Consider the following 24625-nt stretch of genomic DNA (forward strand, 5'->3'; position numbering starts at 1 on the left):
TGGTGCTGAGAAGTTGAAGCTTTGAGGCAATTTTCAGATATTTCACCAAAACCGACAATTGTGGGAAAGCCTTGCGACTCAGTAGTTTGGAGCAGAAAGGCATGGGTATCCATTTTAGATTCTGTAGAATGTGTACTTTCCAAAAATATATGGGTTTGGGGGGTAAACATATATTTCTGTGTTTTTACCCCACAAAAATGCAGTCAATGTGTTGATTTTTCATTAGATGAAGTTACCCACAGGACTATTTGTATGCGCTAACTTCATTTTGAGGCCTCTAACTGCCAGATACTTTGGTAAACCTATGAACAATGGCCACCAAACTGTTTGGAGGAACCCTGGCAATCATATTTAGGGTGTTTTTTCTTGGTGCGTAACGATACATGGGTGATATGGTGCTGAGAAGTTGAAGCTTTGAGGCAATTTTCAGATATTTCACCAAAACCGACAATTGTGGGAAAGCCTTGCGACTCAGTAGTTTGGAGCAGAAAGGCATGGGTACCCATTTTAGATTCGGTAGAATGTGTACTTTCCAAAAATATATGGGTTTTGGGGGGGTAAACATATATTTCTGTGTTTTTACCCCACAAAAATGCAGTCAATGTGTTGATTTTTCATTAGCTGAAGTTACCCACGGGACTGTTTGTATGCGCTAACTTCATTTTGGGGCCTCTAAATGCCAGATACTTTGGTAAACTTATGAACAATGGCCACCAAAATGTTCAGAGGAACCCTGGCAATCATATTTAGGGTGCTTTTTCTTAGTACGTAATGATACATGGGTGATATGGTGCTGGGAAGTTGAAGCTTTGAGGCAATTTTCAGATATTTCACCAAAACCGACAATTTTGGGAAAGCCTTGCGACTCAGTAGTTTGGAGCAGAAAGGCATGGGTACCCATTTTAGATTCTGTAGAATGTGTTCTTTCCAAAAATATATGGGTTTGGGGGGTAAACATATATTTCTGTGTTTTTACCCCACAAAAATGCAGTCAATGTGTTGATTTCTCATTATATGAAGTTACCCACAGGACTATTTGTATGCGCTAACTTCATTTTGAGGCCTCTAACTGCCAGATACTTTGGTAAACCTATGAACAATGGCTACCAAACTGTTTGGAGGAACCCTGGCAATCATATTTAGGGTGTTTTTTCTTGGTGCGTAACGATACATGGGTGATATGGTGCTGAGAAGTTGAAGCTTTGAGGCAATTTTCAGATATTTCACCAAAACCGACAATTGTGGGAAGGCCTTGCGACTCAGTAGTTTGGAGCAGAAAGGCATGGGTACCCATTTTAGATTCGGTAGAATGTGTACTTTCCAAAAATATATGGGTTTTGGGGGGTAAACATATATTTCTGTGTTTTTACCCCACAAAAATGCAGTCAATGTGTTGATTTTTCATTAGCTGAAGTTACTCACGGGACTGTTTGTATGCGCTAACTTCATTTTGGGGCCTCTAAATGCCAGATACTTTGGTAAACTTATGAACAATGGCCACCAAAATGTTCAGAGGAACCCTGGCAATCATATTTAGGGTGCTTTTTCTTAGTACGTAATGATACATGGGTGATATGGTGCTGGGAAGTTGAAGCTTTGAGGCAATTTTCAGATATTTCACCAAAACCGACAATTTTGGGAAAGCCTTGCGACTCAGTAGTTTGGAGCAGAAAGGCATGGGTACCCATTTTAGATTCTGTAGAATGTGTTCTTTCCAAAATATATGGGTTTGGGGGGTAAACATATATTTCTGTGTTTTTACCCCACAAAAAATGCAGTCAATGTTTTGATTTCTCAGTAGCTGAAGTAAAGTCCTGAACAATTTGGATGCGCTAACTTCATATTTGTGTCTCTAAATGCCAGATACTTTGGTAAACCTATGCATAATGGGTATCAAACTGTTCAGTGGACCCCTGGCAATCATATTTCAGGTGCTTTTTCTTGGTACGTAATATAGTTTGGGATATGCGGAGCAGCAAAATAAAACCTTTGAAATGATTTTTCAAAATTTTGAATTTTATTTTGAAAAACCGCTATGTTCAGACAAGCTTTTCTGTTTGGTAGTTGGGAGTAGAGAGACATAGTTACCCATTTTGTAATCGGCAGAATGTGTACTTTTCAAAAATGTATGGTTTTCTGGGGTAAACCTATGGTTTCAGGATTTTTTGCCTTGGAATCTAAAGCATGCCGTTTTCTGCCTTAGTGCTTTCAAAATTCAGTAATATACTGCCGGGAGTTTTTGCTGTACAGAAATCCTAAATCTCCCTAAAACTATACATATCTGGTATTGGCACGTTCGAGAGACATAAGGCTTTCCAAATAAGTTGGATTTTCATCTGTAAAATGAAATATTTTTCTGGTATAAATTGATATACGATGAAAAATGGTAATTTTTCATTTTTTTTTGTTATTTAGCACTATAAATTTTTTTGCACAGGTGGAAATACATGAAAACTCAGGCAGATTTAGAAAGCTCAGTTTCTACCGAAAAAAACAATGTATAATTTTCCTAGGTAAACTATAGGTTTCCCCTCAGAAAATGCCCCTAAAGTGAGAGAGCACAAAATGCTTAAAAACGGCTGGCATTTCGCGTAACCAAAATGTGAAATTCTGCTGGCACTTAAAGGGTTAAAGATGGATTTTTCTTGTAAGCAAGTGTTTCTAAATCCATAATATAGTAGTAGTAAATAGTAATGCTGCATGTTAGAGAGACTACTTCTCCTGTTGGAAGCCATGGAAACCAGTTTACGTAGAGAACTAATAGCTGGTGTATAACTCCAGCATAACAGATGTCAACCTATTGCATGAACAAGATCGAGCTGGTAAGAACATGTCAACATATTGGGTTAAACAAAGGAAAGTGGTGCTTGGTTTGGTTGATGAAGATGTACTTTACCTTGCAGACATTGAGCAGGGGCTTTTTCCTTTCAATGCAATGTGCAATTACTAGCTAGGATCATTTTCTCTTAAAATCTAATTTGAGTCCCACTGTTATTGTCATGATGATAGTGTAGCTAAATGTTCATATTGAAAATGTATTCATCTACTTCTCCATAGCTTTAACAATGTCCAAGGATGCTTGTATCACACCTTCTTATTTTAGTTTCTCTTAAATGTGTAAACTCTTGAAATGATGGCTCGAATCATCTATATTACCAAGTATTACCATAGCAATAAAAATCTGTCCCTAGATCAACTTGCACTAAAAGCTACCTTTTATAACCTTGACTGATTCAGGGAGAGAATTCCACATCTTCACAGATCTCAATGTAAAAAACCCCTTCTGAATATTTAGACAGAACCTTCTTTCTTCTAATCGGTATGGGTGACCTTGTGTCAGCTGGAAAGACCTACTGGTAAATAAAGCATTAGAGAGATTATTATATGATCCTCTATATATTTATATATATATATATATATATATATATACATATATATATATATATATATATATATATATATATATATATATATCATATTTCCCCTTAAGCGCCTCTTCTCCAGCATGAACAACCCCAACTTGGCCAGTCTTTCCTCATAGCTAAGATTTTCCATACCTTTTACCAACTTAGTTGCCCTTACACATTACTTACAATACCCTTCCCTAAGTAATTTAATGAACAAGTTAAATAAAAGTGGATCCAATACAGAGCCCTGAGGGACCCCACTAAGCACCTTACTCCAAGTAGAGAATGTCCCATTAACAATCACCCTCTGTACCGATCCTGTAGCCAGTTTCCTATCCATGTGCAAATGACTTCATTAAGCCCAATAGACCTTAGTTTAGAAAGCAGTTGTTTTTGGGGCACCGTATCAAACGCTTTGGCAAAATCCAAATAGATCACATCTACTGCTACCCCGCTGTCCAGCATCTTACTTACCTCATCATAATAAGCAATCAAATTAGTTTGACATGACCTATCCTTCATATACATAACCATGCTGATTGCTCCTCATAATGCTATTCACTAAGACAAAAATTTGAATGTGATCCCTTAACAAGCCTTCAATTAATTTGCCCACCACGGATGTCAAACTTACTGGCCTATAATTGTCAGGCTAAGTTCGTAATCCGTTTTTAAAATATTGGAATGACAATCCATAGGTACCATACCAGATGAAAGCGAATCAGAGAAAATCAGAAATAGAGGCTGGTCTAAAACTGAAATAAGCTTTATTAGAACCCGGGGGTATATGCCATCTGGTCCTGGCACCTTGTTCACATTAATTTTCATTAAAGCTTTATGAACCATATCCTGGGTCAGCCACTGACTAGATTGAGCTGAGCCAACAGTGCAGCTATGAAGTGAGCCTGGGAACTCTGACTCCTTTATTGTATACACTGAAGAAAAGAACTGATTTAGCACATTTGCCTTTTATGTATCTGTTACAACCATACTGGTACCGTTTTTTAAAGGAGCAACACTCTCAACCCACATCTTTTTACTATAAATATACTTACAAAAACTTTTTGGGGTTAGACTTAGCCTAAAATTAGATTTTTTGAAATTAATGGTTTTTATTGCCCCAGTGTATATTTTTTTTGGACTAGACATTAAATGAGATCACATTATGGTCACTATTTCCCAGGGGTTCAATTACTTGCACATTTGCTATATGTTCTTGGTCATTAGAGATCACTAGATCCAGTATAAAATTTTGTCTGGTTGGCTCCCTAACAACCTGTGCCATAAAATTGTCATGCAACAAGTTTATTGATACAAGTACTGTTGACCCAGTCAATGTTTGAGTAATTATCGTTACTTTCCCCAAACTAGCAGCCTTTTCTATTTGCATCAGGAGCTTAGCCTCCTCCTCCTCACTTACATTAGGGGGTCTATAGCAAACTCCTACAATTAATTTGCTGGACTCCACCCATAAGACTTCAGCCCCCTCGTTTTCTAACATCACCTCTTCCTTTATATTAGCTATTAAATCCTGCTTAACATACTTATTCCTCCTCCTTTTCTATTGAATCTGTCCCTCCAAAACAAAGTATAGCCACTGATATTAACTGCCCAGTCATGCGACTCATTTAGCCATGTTTTGGCCACACCAATCACATCAGATTTTCCCTCCAGCACCTCCAACTCTCCAATTTTACCAGTCAGACTGCTTGCATTTGCAAACATACATTTAATACTGGTACCATATTGAACAAATGACATGTGGTCCTCCCTGTTCATATACAAACCGGTTGCACTATTAAACTAAAGAGAATCCCCTGGTTGCTTTTCTTACACCCAGGACCTTTTGTTTGTTGTAATCAGGGGTGTAACTTTAGAGGAAGCAGACCCTGCAGCTGAAGGAAGGTCCTAATTCATATACAATTTAAATAAACATTGGTAAAACTGGTCAACCTGTGGGCCTAAAACATAATCTGCTGTGGGGCCCAGTTTCAATGGCCAAAAAAAGTCATACTAGTGACCAAATAACTAGAAAAACCCAGTCTGTTTCTCTTAAAATATATATATATAATAATAATTTAATAGTGATATTTAACAGAAGTGCTATGACATTGTACATGCTGTGTTTGATAAAGCGTATTCCTATTTTGACAGTGAGTGTATCTAGGACTGCTCCAATTGTGATGTTTCACAGATTACAAAGTGAAGGGGCTCTAAACGTGTTAACAAGAGATAATGCAATTTGCTGCACAAACTATGGCTGCAGTGTATGTCTGCTGTATATTACAGAACATTTGATTCCTCAAATGAAGGCTTCAAAAACTGGGAGTTCATGACTGTGCATTGTTGGGGTGAAAAAGCAGAAGGGGAATGGACTTTGGAAATTCATGATTCCTCATCGCAGCTGCGCAATCCACAAATACAAGGTAATTATTATTGTCACATAAAGCAGCTCTTTACAATAAATGTGCGTATACATTGAACATACAGATTTACATACAAAGATAAATATCAAAAACATGCACAGTTTCTCGCTTAAAAACATTTATTGGTGCATATAAACCACAAAAAATAACATATCAATATTCAATTCACACACACCACAAAGCAGTGTCTCCCCCCCAGTCTGCCTACCTGTTGTTAGCCACACCCTCCTGACGCGTTTCGCGCTATTGGGCGCTTCATCAGAGGAGAGGCTAATAACTGATACAAGGAGTAAAGAGGGAACTGCCCGAAAGAACATACAATCTAAATGGAGAAAGGGTTGAGATACAAGACATAGTGGGTAGGTGGGCATGACTAGGAGTCATAAATCAGGCATTGAGATCTGCATATAATGCATGCTGAAGCAATGCTAAGTTACATGAGGGTGAGCTTCTCTAAAGAAATATACTTCAAAAATAATTTATTTTTGAAAAAATAAATAAGAAAAAAAAAAGAGAGAATTCTAGCAAAGTCTTGAATAGGAATATGTGAGGAGGTAATGAGAGGAGTTGGTCAGTAGCATAACAAGCAGTTTGTTGGGTATCTGGAGATGAGTTCAGATACGTAGAGTGGGGCTTAGTTATAAACTTGTTTCAATGTCATGTTCATTAGTTTACATTTTATTTTAAATGGCAGGGGAAGCCATTTAAAATTGTCAGAGAAGCGGTTTCTGAGGTGTATGAGCCTAGTGGCAGAATTCATTACGGACTGGAGAGGTGACAGGCCATGAAGGGGAAGGCCAATAAAGCATTCTAGTAGTCAATGTGTGAAATGATGTGTATGAATCAGAGTTTTGCTGCCATCTTGGGCGATAAATGATCATAATTTGGAAAATTTCCTTAGGTGACTTAGCAAGTGACTGGATATAAGTAGTGAAAAACAGGGTAGAATCACGAATAACCCAAAGGCAATGGGCCTGGGAAGATGAGGTGATAATTAAGTTAACTGGTATAAATATGAACATGCCCTCATCACTTCATAGAGGTACTTTCATACTTCCCTTCAGTCCCCCTCCTGCTAAAGTATGCTATACCCAAGGTAACCATTTAATTTACCTACCCTATTGCTATATTATTCAGCACCAAACTCATCTTTGGTCAGGTCCTTGCTCTTGCTCTCTTTCATCCGACACCAGCGTGTATTTTATGCTAATTAGAATGCGTGTGTTTTATGTATTATAAATACATAATGGGACATTTTGATAGGTCTGCCTTCATGAAAGTATATGCCCTGTATTTGATTCAAATATAGAAATATTAGGAGCATAGTGTTGTGTGCACAGAACATTCTTTGTCTGCATATTTGTGTTAAATAGCTGGAAGCTATGTATTGCATTCCTTGGCAGAAGTATTTGCGTTAGACATCAGGAAAAACACCCTTAGTCGTCATCCGTAAATTGTGATGTTTTATAGTCAAAAAATTCTTTGTGCAGACAAAATATACTTGTATGTGTTGTTTAGTTCTCTTTAAAATCCCATGCAGTATCTTCTTTAGATCAGTGATCCCCAACCAGTGGCTCACAAGCAACATGTTGCTCCCTGTGGCCGCAAAACAGCATCTTATTTTTTAATTCCTGTCTTGGTTGCATAAAAACCAGGTGCACTGCCAAACTGAGTCTCCTGTTGGCAGTCCAGATAGGGGCTACAAATACCCAATAAAAGACCTTACTTGCCCGTTATTTTTTTAACTTTTGTTGCTCCCCAAATACTTTTTTACAATTGAATGTTAGTCACATGTTATAAAGGTTGGGGACTGTTTTAGATCTTGTAAGTCACCATCCTAATGAGGATAGTTGATTTTTACCCTTTATCCTTAGATCTTTTATCCTGGTTGGTTTAGTGGAAAGCAAACCACAAACTACCCATATTCCCTCAATAATAACACCATAAGATGCTGTCTTAGGGACTGGACTACACATGATGTTCGTGGATGTGAAGTTACAGCACAATCTTTGGACTTCCCACCCTCCACATCTGCTGCCCGATTTAGTAGGAAAGTATCCAGCAGAAGGAGAAGTAGGTTTTTCTCCCACCCATCATTTTTTTCACCATATAGGCATCAGAGGGCCACACCCTTAAAGGAGAAGGAAATTCCCTGGGCGCAAAAACCCTCCCCCCGTCCCTGTGTTGCCCCCCTCTTTCCTCCCCCCTGGCCTACCTGTCCCCCCGGGCAAATGCCCCTAACTTGTTACTCACCCCTCTGCGCAGGTCCTGTCCACGGAGTTCACAGGTGCCATCTTCTCCCAATCGATCTTCTTCCTGCTTTGACCGGCGTTTATGGCGCATGTGCAGTAGGAGCATTTATCCGGTACGGATCTACTGCGCATGCGCCAAAAGTCACAAAGTTTTCCGATTTCACTTCGTACGTAGATCCGTACCGGTAAATGCTCCTACTGCACATGCGCCAAAAACGCCGGTCAAAGCAGGAAGAAGACCGCTTGGGAGAAAATGCCACCTGTGAACTCAGGGGGGTTTCCTTCTCCTTTAATGCTGCTGCCCTAGGCACAGGTCCTTCAGTTCCTATATGATAAATACGCCAACACTGTGCCTGTCAATGAAGAGGCAAAAGCAGTGGATTCCAGCAGATCAGTTATTTCTCACTAGTCTGAGGCTGTAAGTGCAAGTGTGTGAGTAAGAAAAACTACGGTTACTGATCACTGCATCGGATGCACAGATTCACCTGCTAATATGTGTGTGCCCAAGGCATGATTTGCTTGTACAGTGGATTAAGATGGCCACATTGGCTCAGAGTTATGAGGATTATATTATTTCCTCTGCATCGCATTTTTTTCACCATCAGGCTATTTAAAATTGTATCTGACCAATAGTTTTCGTTTTCAACTGTATTAACAATTCCATAGCTAGATTTGTGTCTTTGCTATGAAAATATTTGTAGACATTTTGCTTGTGATGCTTTTAGCTACTTGCCCCACCCTGAAAAACTTTCTGTGGACACCCATGAGAGTGTTGCCACACTGCCCGACTAGATAGTATTTGTGAGTGTAAAAATGAAGTTTCCTGATTCCATTCATAACAGGCATATTCTTCACATTCCAATGGAAGGTTTTTTTTTCTTGGTTTATACTACTGACAGATGCTTTGGAAATTATTAATTTCCCTCCAACTCCCTGTATCATCCCTGATCACTGAGTTACATGAGGTTGGAAAATTGTTTTTCTGCTCCCTGTTCTAGTATTTTATTTACCTGTTTCCGTTCATCTTGGCCGCTATGTTGATTCCATATATGATGGATCTGTCCCTCTTAAATAATATTGACATGGAACATTTTATTAAAGCTCAGTCAGTTTTAAGGTGGCTTCTTGCAAATGAACCCTGGCACTTCTGTTACTCGGACTCTACCACACGTTTACTTTATCCCTTGGGAAGTCACAAATACATTTTTCAAATGCAACAAAAAATGTTTTCTTTGAGAAAACAGACGAGTCATTTACAAGGCGTTTTCCTTTCTAACCACAGTTTAATTAACAGATGAACTGCCTCGCAGGTATATTTAGAATGTTGGAGTTTTCTTCATACACATTTATTATTATTTATTATAGTAAATATAAAATGTGGGCAATTATTGTCATACACCACTTTGAAGCACCACTTTACAATTTAAACACAAAAGTGTGTTTCAAATAACTCTTCATAAATATAGGGGACTTCACCCACTAAACTTTTTTTTGGGCTTGTATAAGACTGGAGGATGAATAGAGAGGGGCCTGAATAGAAATAAAATAATAAAGAAAAATAAATAACAATTGCAACTTTTTTTGCCTGTTAGAGAGTAGCGTTTTTGACTTCTGTTGACCACAATTTGAAGGCTAGAAAGGAAGAAGGCAAATAAACTGAACACGGCATTCCAAAATATCCTTAAACTAAACTTAATGGTGTACTACCCATTAATAAATCCTTAATTGGGATTGGGTGACTAAATTATCATTCAAACTTCATACTGAACCCCCTTTTCAAAGAAAAAAAAAGACAAGTAGATACAAAAAGGAACAACTATTGACAACCTTTGGCATCGCTGCCTCTAAAAATGCTCTGACCTCTAATAGCTGTCATGGAGGGCAGTGCCCAGGTTAGTTCTTACCTATTACTGTTTGAAGTAACCAGGTTATAAAAATATACAGAACTTTTCTAGTTTTGTCTTTTTGGTAACATAACAACATCGGCCAATGGATATCAAAGCTCTTCCATTTTCAGCAATTTAGAGAGGGGATGTGTAAGTGCTGACTATAAAGCTCCTAATTTCTAAATATTTTTGTAAATGTTTTTTAAGGGAAGTTGAAAGAATGGACTTTGATACTTTATGGGACATCTGAACACCCATACAATCAGACTGGTGCACAGCACTCAAGAACAAGAATGTTGGATATTTCTGCCACTGACTTGGAACCATCAAAATCTACTGTGATCCAGAGTCACCTGGAATTCATAGAGGAAGAGTATTCAGGTAACTGAAGCTTGAAGATCATTTAGGATGGGGGGTTGGGCTAGCATTTTTATTCTATAATATTGCTAGATATTCTTGGAACGGTGAATGGAATGTCTGATGCAGCAGTGTTTTTTATGTACATTTTTAATAGTTATGAGCATGGAACCTTGGGTGGGTGGGAAATGTCTTTAGTACTGTAAAGCCAAACGTGGATCGAAAAGTAAAAGCATGGGCAAAGTGAAACATCGTTAAAGGAAAGGTTTAAATCACTGGGGTGCCAAATATTATGTTACGTATTATCAATCACTTACTTGATACCCCTGGCCGGTGCTCTCTTAACAGAAAACTGCACCAGACCAGGGTTCTATTGAGCAACCACCCTGAATCCATCACTGTGTTCCTCTTCCTCATTCTTCAATGGCCCCCAGCATTCACTCTAATGTACATGTGCATCCGGAGTTAAGAAGAAGCAAGCAGGAAGACGATAACTATGCCGTGCTCATTTAGAACTACCCTGGGCCAGTGCAGTTTTCTGCCAACAGGAGCACCAGCTCCAGGTATCAAGTAAGTCATTAGAATTACTGGGGGTGTCTAAAGTTTGGCATTCCTCAGTGATTTTACCTTTCCTTCTCCTTTAGGTAGAATTACTAAATTAACTTTTACTAAATTCTCTTTTTTTATGTGATGTAGAGAGTGATATAATGAGACAATTTGCAATTGGTCTTCAAATTTTTAAAAAAACTGTTTGGAAATTACTTTTTGTTAATTAGCTTTCCAGTTTAAAACTTCAGCAGGTCCAATTTACTGTAGCAACCAGGCAGTGGTTTAAATGACAGACTTGTTTATTATATTTCTTATATTGGAAAGTGCTTGAAAGGCAAGTAAAAGAAATAATAAAATTGTAGCCTCACAGAGCAATAGGTTTTATTTTATTTATTTTTTTGCTGTCCTGGGCAAAGGTCCCCATTTAAAAAGCTGGAAAGAGGCAGAAGAGTAAGTCAAAGATCCTGTAGGGTCTGGACCTCGGTGAGAGACCTTTCCAATGATACAGCCAATGCCCTTGTCAATGTTGGAACCAGAGAAGGAAGTTTATTGAGATACAGAATACAAAGCATTCAGTAGCTCGGGTGAGAACGTTCTGCCCATCCCAAACCCTTACACACATATTTATTAGGTTTTCGTAACATACCAAAGCATTGTGTTTGGATAAAATACCGCTGCAAAATCTACCTAATAAGGCTAAGCAAAAATATTCTTATATAGGCATAAACTTTATACTTGGTAAAGTTGTTTATTTACCTGACCACAAGCAATTTCATAATAACCGGCTAGCTAGGCGTTGGTCGTTAGGTTCCGCTTTTATAACGGTTACATTGCACGTAGCTGCATCTTATTAAGTGTTTACTGATATACAGAAATATACTGCTATATGAAAAATATATTGCTATAAGAAGTAGAAAATTGCATAGGACAGAATCAGAGTTCAAAGGAATATAGGCCTCACAAGTAGAAATGGGATCAAGATCCAACAATCCCCATTTGAGAAAATGAAGACCAAATGAAATGTTGCTAAGATTAGGCCATTTGATAAACTAAAAGGTTAACTACTCCTTTAACAAGTTTAAATTTTTTTATTGTTTTGCATTGTTCATTATTCAGATATAAACGGCTGCTTCAGAGAGCAAAGCAATCTAACAAAGCGATATTTCAGTATGTACTTAATTTACCAATAAATTCACTTATATTGGCAAAAACCCTTTCAGAAACTGCAGTGCTCGTCATGTGTGTGACCTTTTGTGTAAATCTATTGCTGTACATTTTTGTTTTGAAGGTCCCTGCCACCTGGAGTGTGGTGACAGGGGGTGTGATGGACCATCCGCTGAGCAGTGTCTTAACTGTGTTCACTATAGCATTGGAAGTGTCAAAGCTGGCAGGTATTGTGTGGAATTCAAATGTCGCTTTTGCATTAGTTTAATAAAATGGACTGGGTTTTTGTTTTTTTTAAATGGTAGAAATTATTTCATGTAAAAAATGGTAAATTCTATTGGAACTCCGGCTTCCAAACTAAAATTTGATAAAGAGGCCCACATAACACAGAAACCCCTAATATACCCATCACAGTTACCTGTTACCTGGCTGAGGACAGATGGCTGCTGATACAAAGTAACAGTAGTCAGCCAGCTCAGCAAAGTAGTCAGACAGATCAGCAGGAGAGCAGGGGGCTAGGCTTAGGGAACTGTTCCAAACCATTAAAAATCATGTAAAGTCTGCATATTTTTTTAATTCATGTATATTGCAAAGTTGCTTGAAATTATGTTTACTTTTCGAAAAGCTTAAGTTATGTTTGTGTGGAGTTTCCTTTTATAGGAAAGCTATACCCCCAAATGAATACTTAAGCAACAGATTGAATACATCATATTAAGTGGCATATTTAAAGAATCTTATCAAACTGGAATATACATTTAAATATTGCCCTATAAATCTTTTCCATTAAGCTCCCATTTTATGATATACTCTGTGCTGCCTCAGAGATCACCTGACCAAAAAATACTACAACTCTAACTTTAAGAGAGTTCTGTGTTTTGCTTCCACACTTACAATACTACAACTCTGTCTGTTAATTGGCTCATGTGACCTAACATGTTTGGTATGTTTGTGTGCACCATGAATCGTAGGATCTCAGGGGGCGGCCCTTATGTCTTAAAATGGCAACTTTCTATTTATGATTACCCAATGACACATACTACTAAAAAGGTATATTATAATGAAAATAGTTTAATTTACATCAAGCAGGGTTTTACATATGAGCAGTTTTATGAAATACATTTTTATAGAGCTACTTTTTTTGGGGGTTATAGTTTCCCTTTAAACTGCAGGAGAATAATATGAATTATTTTGGCATACCTGGAATTACTAGACTTTAACCCAATAAAGGGGTGAAATATCTCCATTTACAATAGTCTCCATTACTCTTGCCAGTGCATCAAAACTCTAAAATGATATGGTCAATATTGCTGTCATATACAGGTCGATGGTATTTGAGACCAAGGCTTATGTTCTGCTGTCTTAGGTGACATTTCTTTTTTGTAGGGTGTATCTTTTCTGTCCACATTTTTAACCATAAAAGCAATAGGGGCAGACAACATGGGAAAGCAGATAGGATTTAACATAGATATGATATTGATTACCCTGCTCACTGATTGTAATGTTGTGTCCATCTTTTTGTTGTGGTGCAGGAGGTGTGTCCGTTCCTGTCCCTCTGGCTTCATGGTGGATGTGGCTGAACGGAGATGCCGGCGATGTTTTAGAGGATGTGAAGCATGTTATGGACGAGGACACAACCAGTGTAGTTCCTGTAAGCGAGGTTTCTACCTCCAGCTGGATAGTAGCTCCTGTGCCTTCTCCTGCCCACTAGGGACTTATGCAGATGAAAGTAAGGATGCCAGCCCTGGAATGGGATTGACTTCTCTCATCTTACTCAGGTTCTCTTCTTACCTTTCCCGCTGCTCCTTTTCTGTGGCCTGTGCTAATGTCCATGTCCTATGCTGCCAACAAGGCGGATTACTTCCTCTAAACTATATTTACCCCCTAATTATTAAACCAGCTAGGGCAATATGTATTCCTCAGCTATAAAAGTCATTTTATAGTGCTGCCAATAGATTTCCGTTTGTTTTTGGAGGAAGCTACCTTGTCAGGGTGACCGTGGTAGTTCATAATTATTAAAATAAATATATGGAGATAAAGCCGTTTGTGCAAAACCTAAGCCAATATGTTTTAGTAAACAATTGCAGAAAAACCTAATGAGACCTTTACTTACAAACAGTATATTTTGCCTTTAATATCGCACTTAGTTTACTTGTACTTACTCTATATTTTAAATATATTGTAATAAAGATATCAATACCTTCAGACCCAGCAGGGCGTCATGAAGAACCACCTACACTGCTTCTAATGAAATTTCTGTCCCTCTAATCTAAAGGGGTGGCTTCTGGTGTGTTTGTCCTTTTTTATTGATAAAAAGTAGGGATGCACCGAATCCAGGATTCGGTTCGGGATTCGGCCGAATCCTTCTGCCCGGCCGAAACGAATCCTAATTTGCATATGCAAATTAGGGGCGGGAGGGAAATTGCATAACTTTTTGTCACAAAACAAGGAAGTAAAAAATGTTTTCCCCTTCCAACCCCTAATTTGCATATTGAATCTTTCGCAAAGGATTCGGGGGTTCGGCCAAATCCAAAATTGTGGATTCGGTGCATCCCTAATAAAAAGGTCCCCCCACTATTTGTCAATAATGCCATCTAATGTACTTGCAAAAAGTAATCCTGCCCCTTGCAAGTGCCACTTTTGAGGAAACAATGCCAACCGTGACAGTCTCAGTCCCTTGTAATTTAAATCCTTCATCCCTCTTACTAGTTTAGTTGCACGTCTCTGCACTTTCTTTAGCTCATTAAGGATATAAATGTGCTGTATAATCCAGGCCTTACCAGGGACCTACAAAGAAGCAAACATATTGCTTGTTTTGAACCCTTAAGTTAATGCCATTTTTTATGGAAGACCATACAGATATGGGACCTGTTATCCAGAATGCTCGCAACCTGGGGTTTTCTAGATTACAGATTACCATCCTGCCCTGTTCATTACTATGTTCTCCAGTCTGTTTAAGAACCACCCCAGCAGCTCTCTGTCCCTGTGAATTAGAAGAGAGCAATACATGTCAGAGGTGCTGGCAGATGAGCAGAGGCGCTTGGACTTCTTGTTGCATTTACAGTAGTTTGATAGAATATTGGATATTAATGGTGCTTGAATTTTTTCTTCTGATCTGTTATGAAAACAACACTTTAAAGATTTTCTAGAAGCTCGGTAGAGACACCTTTCTGTTTTTTATTTTAAATCTCTATTCTTTACTTAAGATCTAAAGAAATGCATCAGATGTCAACAAAACTGTATGAAATGTGTTGGGCGCTCAGATAAATGCACCTTTTGCAAGAATGGGTTCAGGTGAGTCCAGTGTTGGTTTTTGAAGTTACAGTAGGTAGTTCTTTCAGGGTTTTAGGAGCTATAGTTGAAACAGCATCTGGGGGGGATTTCAGATGATTTAGAACAAGGCAACCCCCTGAATGTTCTTTAATTGAGTTGCTTTTTTAGTCTCTCAGGATCCCTGTGCGTGCCAGAATGTGAGCAAGGGACTTTCTACAATACAGGTGTAATGAAATGTGAAAAGTGCCACGCATCGTGCCTTAAATGCATGGGTAAGATCTGTATAAAGTTTATAAAGATATTAGCACTAGTGAATGCTATATTATTATAGAACGCAGATTTCTGTTCTAATAAATGCTCTAGAGATGAGCTTTATGTCCTTTAATGAAAATGTAGGAACAGTAGGATGCTGCTGATGAAGAATAGAGGAACTTGGCAGAAACCTGCATAATGAACATAAATATTTTGCTCTGTCCAATTTATTTGCAAATGATTCTGTGACGAAGATTGTCTGCTCTGTGGCTTTGCCACACACACTGTTCGGAAAATAACTGGGTGGGCCTGTGGCATGATTTAGTGCTGGAATACCTATGAATTCGGATATTATAAGGCAAGATGACAGCTTGAGGGTGCCGCTTCAGTTGCAGTCTGTCAAAACCATAGAAACATTCAGGAGCGGCATTATTTGTAGGAGGTTCATTCAGAGATGCTAATAATGAACTTTCAATAAGAACAGTTAAGCTATGCTAGCACTTCTAGCATATATTGGGTTGGTTCCAGGTTGAATTGGTACATAAACAATGCTAGACCATAGGTTTCTGAAACATGGTTTATTTCTGATCCTCTTGTTTAGGGTCTGGAAAGGAGCAGTGCACACAATGTGCAAGAGATTTTCACTTACACAAGTGGCAATGTGTCCCTGCCTGCAGCCCAGGCTTCTATTCCGAAGATGTTCCAGGGTTGTCCCACAAGCTCTGCAGACGGTAAGTTATTGTAAAGCAAACTGCAAAGCCACAATCGTGTTTGTTGTACTTACACTCTATGGCCAGAAATATCCAGGACACTTTGTAAAATGACATGTTCCCAATTGTATCTTGAAACAATGTGAGGTCAAGACTGTTTGTTGGGAGCATGGAGTTTTATGGGTAAGCAGCTGCACACAGCTCCTACCAATACTAAGCACAAGGCCAGTCATCTGCTGAATGCTGCAATTTGATTCTGGAGCAGTGAAAGGATTTAATTGGCCTGTACAGAGCCTCGACTAAACACCTGGGTGAATTGGAACACAAACTGTGAGCCAGACCTGATCCCTAACTGGTGCTCAACATCACTAAGGCTATGGGCCACAGGCTGTTGGCTTTGGCTGTTGTCAGCCTGTATATTTTGCAGACTGAGAGAAGCAGATCTGCTCAGTGCCCCTGCTCCATTGATTTGAATCCGATCAGTGACCGGTCACACACAGGCCCAAATACTGACCTCCGCTGTGTGTGACCACACACAGGCTGATCAGATTCAAATCAATGGAGCAGGGGCACTGCTCCTGCCGTCCTTCTTCTGTCCATGGGATGCACAGGGTCCTAATGCCTGCCCCCCACCATTGCATCCTAGACGTGCTGCCTACCCCTTAAGCTGGCCATAGACGCAAAGATCTGATCGTACGAATCGAGGATTCGTACGATATTCGGAACGTGTGTGGAGAGTCCCGACATTTTTCGTCCGGCGGAGATCGGTCGTTTGGTCTATCGGACAGGTTAGAAAATTTCTGTCGGCTGCCGATAATATCTCTGCGTGTATTGCCGATCGTACGATTTTCAGTGGGAGACTGTCACTAGCTTTGGTTGGACATAGATATCGTACGATTGCTGTCAGGGGCAGAACATTGCTGATCTGTTCTTTTACTAATCTGACTGGTAAGACTTTGATCTGAATGGTAAGTGGCGGGTCGGGAGATGGGAAAGTCCGATCGTACGATGATGTTTAACATCTAGTGGAAAGCCTTTCCAGAAGAGAAGACATTGTCATAGCAGCAATAAGGCCAACTTCATATTAATACCCTTATTTGCGGTATGTGATGTTAATAGATACTTTTGTCCATAGTGTTTTTGGGTTTTTTTGAGTTATGGAAACTGGCCTATAACTTTGCTTTCATTCAAGAGACTAGGCACAAAAAAATGTGGGTGACTGGGGAAAAATAGTGAACACCAAGAAATAAATCTTTCAGTATTTATATGCAGTGTATTGTACGTGGCCAAACGGATAATACTGTACATGAAATGGGGGAGAAAACTGTGTTGTTGTGTGAAAGTTTCTAATACAGCTCTAAGGATCACCATTAATTGCATCACATACAGTAAATGAGTATTGCAGAGCTTGCATGGCTAAAGGCCTCCATTAACCTACCTAAATATAACCAATATTATAAGCCTTATAATTCTCAGTATTTAACATTTCTACTTTAAAATTGTTGCGGTAATAACTGGATCTGACTTTTAGGTGTGTGGATAACTGCCTTAGTTGCGAGGCAAGTGGAAGGAACTGTGTGCGATGCAGAGAAGGCTTTAGTCTCCTCAGTGGATCTTGCGTCTCTAATAACACCTGTAACAATGGTAAGTGCGTGCCTCTTTGGTAAAGTATACTAATTGTAAAAACCCTTGTTAAAATTACACCTTAAAGAGAAGCTCTGAAAGGGGCATTTTTATCTGATTTTTTAACTCTTGGCAACAACTCCTGAGGAAATGGAGCTCTACCTTAGTAGAAAGTAGTAAAAGGAGAGCACTCAAAATTGCAGATTTAACTGCTTTTGCTTATTTATTTCATTCTGTGAAACACAACATGTTTCGGGCCCAAGAAAGCCCTTTCTCAAGTGCACTTGAGAAAGGGCTTTCTTGGGCCCGAAACATGTTGTGTTTCACAGAATGAAATAAATAAGCAAAAGCAGTTAAATCTGCAATTTTGAGTGCTCTCCTTTTACTACTTTCTACTAAGATTGATACCTTTGGATGCACGGTACATCCATACAAGAGGATTGAGGCATTCACTGCATAACCATTGTTGGGCTGAGCGCAGATTCCCCCATATTCTACTGAAATGGAGCTCTACACCTATAACAGTCTTGCCATAAGTCAGCCAGAAAAGTCTGTCAGGAAACATGCGTTTATGTCAGCAGTGCAACTAGAGAAGGTTTTCACAGTGAAATATTCATACTGTATATTTTCTGAAAACCATCAAGAAAGCAGGATTAACCCTAGATTTTTGTTTGACGCCTTCTCTCCTGGGAGCAGCTGACGAGATGTTCTGTGAGATGGTGAAGCCCAGCAAACTCTGCGAGCGGAAGCTCTTCATTCAGTTTTGCTGTAGGACTTGTCTCCTAACAGGATGACTCCACCCACCATGACTGCTGGCAGCTTTCTACTTTGGGTGGCTGGTCTCAACATTTGAAGAGCCCAGAATGTACAACATGCCCACTCTATTTACAATGGTGCAAAGCTTGACTGAACGTGTAGGCGCCAGATGCATCTCTGGTGATGAAAGAACTCCATTTTATTTTACGTTTCTGTTATGTCACCTATTTGCTTTTATCAGCGCCATTGTCTCCTAAAATATGTCAAAGACCAACTTGGAGTGATTTCATTCTAGAGAAAGTATCAGAATATAATGTCATCTCACCTACTCCCTCTAGAACCCACTGCATTGGCCACTTTGCTGTCATCTCATGATGGATATCTATGGTCAGTCATTTTATTTCAACGCTAGTGGTTAAAGAACACCTGAAGGGAACTGAAGGGAACCCATTCCACTGGGAACTTGGAAAGCCTTGAATATTTTCCTATACGGGAGCTTGGGGCAGTCCTAGATATATTAACATGCGGCCAAATGCTTCCAGGGGTTAGTCACAAAAACGACCAATCTTTTTAATGGGGCTGAATATATCACATTAGAAGGTCTGAATGCAGTGCCTATATACAGTACATAGTTGAAACACACTTTTTATTTAAGAAAATGCACAATAATGCACACTTCACCTATTGCACATAGTCCATTCTAAAGTCAGAGTGTTTTAAAGCACATGTCTCTTCTCCAGAATGGATAGAAAATCGTAAAAGAAATCACACTTTGGAGATTTAAATGCCGTCACTTTTTATCATGTTATCACGCCATAGCCAATGGAAAGCACTCTGGGATTTAAGATTAATTGCTGGAATATTTTCTTATGCAGGAGCATAGGGTAATCCTAGATGCTTTCAGGGGTTAATCACATAAACTACTTTATACTTGGACCATTCTCTTTAAGAGGGCTGATCACATTAAATCAAAAAACCAGAAAGCAGCTCGTATGCAGCACAAAATGTAAACGTATTGCTACATTTCATTTACTATTTCAATGTGAAAAGTAGCCATTAACCAACCTGATTTATTTATAGCACTTGTTTTAGAAAACGTACAGTGATGCACACATCACCTATCACACAAACTAAATTCTAAAGTCGTGGGGGTTTTTTAAAACAGATATCACTTCTCCATATAGGAAAGAAAGTTTTAGAAAGTGACAGCATTTAAGTATTCAAATGTGATTTCTTTTATCATGTCTGCCAAGCCTTTGCCAATAGGAAGCATGCTAGGATCCAAAAATCCATTTATTCTTTTAAAGGGATCTTGTTTAATTGTACCTGAAGGAACTGGAACTGGAGCACACTCACACACACTAACAATCGCTCACACACACTCACTCCATTAGACTGTTTTAGTTGAAAATTTTCCCCTTAAAAAGGGCCCTTTATACAACATCTGTTGAAGTACATAAGAAAATCAATTCATACTTAACCCGATTTTGTTTTCCTGTACTGGAACATGGCAGCGGGCACACAATGGGTTATTTTCCCCGCCACGTGGTTGGACAGGAATTCCTCTATAAAAAAACGTACTTCTGCCCCTGGCTGCCATCTTTGACCTACTGGAGTCTCCCCCAAAACAGGGTGGGAAGCTGTGCCCACTGCCATGTACCAGTCCAGGAAAAGAAAATCTCGGTAAGAATGATTTGATTTTCTTATTTCCTGTTCCTTCCACTTGGCAGTAGGCATACAATGGGACATACAAAAGCTCAACACGAAGTTCAGGGAGGGAAAATTTTAATTATTAGGTAAGGCAGATTGCAGAACAGCTGAGCCAAAAGCTGAGCACTTTTTTATGAAAACATCAAATTTGTAATGCTTCACAAAGGTGTGAAGAGAGGACCAAACGGCCGCCTTGCAGATGTTTTCTGCTGAGGCCCTGGACTGGAATGCCAAGGATGCTGCCAAGGCCATAGTTGAGTGTGCTTTTACCTTGAGGGTACTGAGTCAAACTGACCCTCGTAAGCTAAATGTATGCACTGCTTTATCCAGTTGGCAATGGTAGACTTTGAGGGCTGAGTTCCAGCTCTGTTTCCTGAGGAGGTCACCAAGAGGGAGTATGATTTTCTGATGGACTCAATTCTATCAAGGTAGAAGGACAGGCATCTCTTTACGTTCAGATTATGCCGTCTTACTTCCTGATCGAAGGTAGGATCTTGGAGGAAGGAAGGTAATTCGTTATCCTGCGATAAGTAAAAATCAGAAAGGGTGACTCTGTCTTGGAGAAAGGTTAGTTTAGGGGAGCTAGTGGCACCACCTCTGCTTGATATTCTTTTGATTTTCTGGGAAACAGATATGTTGAAGTTCCACTTCCTCGAAAAAGCTTCGGAGAAGACCGCTGTTTTGTCTGGGCCCCAGGACACAAAAGTTGTTCTTGCTGGAAGCCATCAGGTCTAAGGAAAATGGACCTCATTTTGCTTGGAGTAGACGGAACACCGTCTGGTGTAGTTCCCATTCTCCCGGCACCATGCAGGAGTGACTCAGTTTGTCTGCCAGCGAGTTGAGAATGCTCATAACATATACCACCTTCAGTTCTAACAGGTGACGTTCTGCCCAGGAGTACATAAGAGTGGTCAAGGTTATCTTGTTCCGCCTTGCTTTTTGATGTACATTACCGCTGTCATGTTGTCGGACTTGATCCGTACTGCCTTTCCCTGGACTTTAGAAGGCTCAAGTGGATGGCTTTTATTTTCTTCCAGTTTGAAGATTTGAATACATGTTCCTGTTGCCTGGTTCCCTGTGTCCCGAGATCTCCTAGGTGGGCACCCCAACCTCTCTTGCTGGCGTCCGTTGTCATAGTTATCCATTCTTTTGAAAGGAGACATATTGGTTGAAGAAGGTTGTCTTTGTGTAGCCACCACTTGACTTCCGGGCTCAGTCTGATGAGTTGGTTCGGATTTGAGTAATCATGGTCCCATTTAGAGAGGAAATCTATCTGGAGAGCTCTGGAGTGAATTTGAGCCCATTTTACGCATTCTGAGGTGTGTAAAACTTGCAGTTGTCATGGGGAACCCTGGTGAGTTAGAGAACAGATCTCCTGATGTCCGGGACTTTCCTGATTGGGAGACTAATGGAAAGCGTCCTTATCAGGAATCCCAAAAATTCCAATTCTTGAGTAGGCTGTGTGTGGCTCTTTTCCCAATTGATTATCCAGCCCAGGCTTTGCATGTAGGATGTAGTCTTCCAGAGGTGTGATGTTAGAAGATCCCTGGAGGGAGCTATGATAAGGAGATTGTCTAGGTAGGCGAATATCTGTATGCCCATCAATCTGAGGTTGGCTACCACAGGAGCCAGAATCTTCGTAAAGATTCTTGGTGCCGTGGCAAGTCTGAAGGGGAATGCTCGGTACTGGAATTGTTGGTTTAGAATTTTGAAACTGAGATACTTCCTGTGTAGGTTTCTTACTGGTACATGTAGGTAAGCATCCTTCAGGTCTAGTTTCAGTAGCCAGTCTCCTTGTTTTAAGCATTGTGAGATAGACTTCAAAGTCTCCATCCTGAAGGAAGGGACATGAAGGTTGCGGTTGAGCTTCTGTAGATTTAGGATCACCCTGAACTCTCCATTTGGGTTTCCATTGCCTGGAGAAAGGTCTGCCTGGTTTGTATTGTTTTGCATCTTTTAGAGTGGGTCTAGAGGTGGAGGTCTGCCTCTGAAAGTTTTCCCATCTCTTTTTTCCTGAGGCGGAAAAGACGATTTTCCTGCTGACGCTTTGGATATAATCTTATCCAATCCAGGGCCAAACAAGAGGTTTCCCTTAAAGGGTAATGAACACAGGTTATGTTTGGATTTGGGGGTAAGCGCTCCAATGTCTGAGCCATAGTCCCCTCCTTGCAGAAACTGACAGGCCCATGGATTTCCCAGCTAGCTTGACTAAATCCATGGATTCTGCAACAATCATTTGCTACTTTGATGTCTTGTAGCATGTGTGGGAATTGCCTCTATCTTTACCTCTTTTGACCTCCTCTTATAGTTCCTGTAACCAGATATTATTGGCTCTGGTAACTGAAGTGATTGCTATTGCTGCTTTGAAGGTAGCTCCTCTGGCCACATATGCTCTTTTTTTAAGGAGGCATCCTGCCTTCTCTCCATTGGATCAACTGGGAGTGTGGTCCTTCTGGCCACTCGAGCGATTGTGGCGTCTACTTTGGGAGCGAAGTCCCATGTTTTAGACAGTTCAGACTGAAAGGGAAACATTTTCTTGAACCTTCTGGAGATCATGAATTTTTTGTCCGGATTTTCCCATTCTGAATCAACAGTTTTCTTGATCAGTTCATGAATAGGGAATAGATGATTCTTTTTAGACACAGCTTTAAACATCTCATCCCTTTTTATGGGTGACTTAGTTTTGTAAGGTACAAAGAGGTTGAAATGAAATGGGTATTTTTTAACTTTGAGTTTCAACCACACTCTTCAAAGCAAACTTGTTCAGTGTGATACATGTGGAAAGTAACACGATTAAAACATAATCTTTACTGACAACGTGCTAAAATGAGGAATGCTCATAAGCCACACACTCACTGCAATGACCAACTGTCTGCAGTACTGGACACTGAACTAGTTTGCTTTGAAGTGTGTGGTTGAAACTGAAAGTTAAAAAATACCCATTTCATTTCAACCTCTTTGTACCTTAGTTACTTATTTACAAACTTGCGGTGTGTATACATGTGACCCTTAATTTAAATATAAATATATCAATAGCTCCTTTTCCAAGTGACTTAGTTTTGTCTTCCAGATCCAGAGTTTTGCTTGAGGCCTTTATTAAAGGTTCCACTAAGTCCAGATTGAAGGCGGACTCTTCTGTAGTAGAACTGTCTGAAGAAAGTTCTGAGCTGACCTACATATCCATGGGACTAGACCGGTCATGAGTAGAAGATCTAGGTTCAAGGTTGATGTGGATTAGTGTTTTTAAGAACATTATCGGTGACTTTTAAAACCATGTCTGCCATTGATTTGTTGAAAGAGTCTTTCATCTAAGACATGAATTCTTCAAATTGAGCCACATTCCCAGTCTCGAAGGCAGTGAGCACAGTGGTCTCCATCTGGCAAGGCTGGATCTTTACAAGAGATGCATTCTTTTCTGGTACATTTTCTCCTGTGACCCTCTCTTGGTGAATACTGTTCCAGTTTGCATAAAAAAATTCCCTGTATCCAGTTGAGTTTCAAATGTCCATTCTTATGCCTCTCATTATAACTCACCACCTTGAGCCCGAATGAGAGCTTCTTGAACTCATGATAGCTGTTAAGACTGACCCTGGAAGAGAGTAACAGGAACAGCTAACCAGGTAATTCACTCCTTTAAGTGGGCTAAACTTGAACAGCAGAGGGTGTGTACCCTCTGAAATGCACAAAAGCACACACTCCAGATTTGTCTTACCAGTCTGGCGGCTTGTAGGTGGATAAATAGGCGCTGCATTTGAATTTTCGTGGCAAAAACAACTTTTTTCACATTGTTCAGATTAATTTCTGCCGGGCGTCTGACTTGACGTGCATCTGCGTTGGAGCCATTCGGCGCATGTGCACCAATGACTAATCTCTGTGCACGCCGGCACCATGTTGAAAGTGGGAACACTTTGGCGTCTTATTGCGCATGCGCCGGTATACGGCATTGTGGCTGACTGCACCGAGGCACACTTTGGCCATAAGCCTCAGCTCAGGAGCTTCAGCAGAAGAGAAGCCATCTGCTGGACTTTAGGGGGGAGCGACAGGAGGATGGCACCCAGGGGCAGAAGTATGTTTTATAGAAGAATTCCTGTCCAACTACGTGGTTGGGAGGATTAACCCCAGGCCTGGATTTGTGGCAAGGCCACATAGGCCCGGGCCTAGGGCGGCGCAATTTCAGGGGTGGCCCAGCCGCATCAGTAACTAGCACTGGAGACTCACGTCAGTCTCCAGTGCTGTTCCCGAGTGTTTAGATGTGCGCATGCG

General features: G+C 40.0%; 1 protein-coding gene across 1 annotated transcript in view; it reads left to right on the forward strand.

Annotated features, from left to right (window-relative positions):
- The window catches only part of LOC108712815 (proprotein convertase subtilisin/kexin type 6), a 105547-nt gene extending 81137 nt beyond the window's left edge, over positions 1 to 24410 (forward strand). Inside the window, exons 13-21 of the mRNA XM_018255267.2 lie at positions 5697 to 5833; positions 10179 to 10352; positions 12166 to 12268; positions 13571 to 13767; positions 15245 to 15332; positions 15480 to 15583; positions 16165 to 16294; positions 17805 to 17917; positions 18593 to 24410. Coding sequence (XP_018110756.1) covers positions 5697 to 5833; positions 10179 to 10352; positions 12166 to 12268; positions 13571 to 13767; positions 15245 to 15332; positions 15480 to 15583; positions 16165 to 16294; positions 17805 to 17917; positions 18593 to 18690 — 1144 coding nt within the window. The 3' untranslated portion in view covers positions 18691 to 24410. The remainder of the gene's footprint in view (positions 1 to 5696; positions 5834 to 10178; positions 10353 to 12165; positions 12269 to 13570; positions 13768 to 15244; positions 15333 to 15479; positions 15584 to 16164; positions 16295 to 17804; positions 17918 to 18592) is intronic.
- The last annotated feature ends 215 nt before the right edge of the window (positions 24411 to 24625 follow it).

The sequence above is a fragment of the Xenopus laevis genome, chromosome 3S (assembly GCF_017654675.1).
Source record: "Xenopus laevis strain J_2021 chromosome 3S, Xenopus_laevis_v10.1, whole genome shotgun sequence".
NCBI lineage: Eukaryota > Metazoa > Chordata > Amphibia > Anura > Pipidae > Xenopus > Xenopus laevis.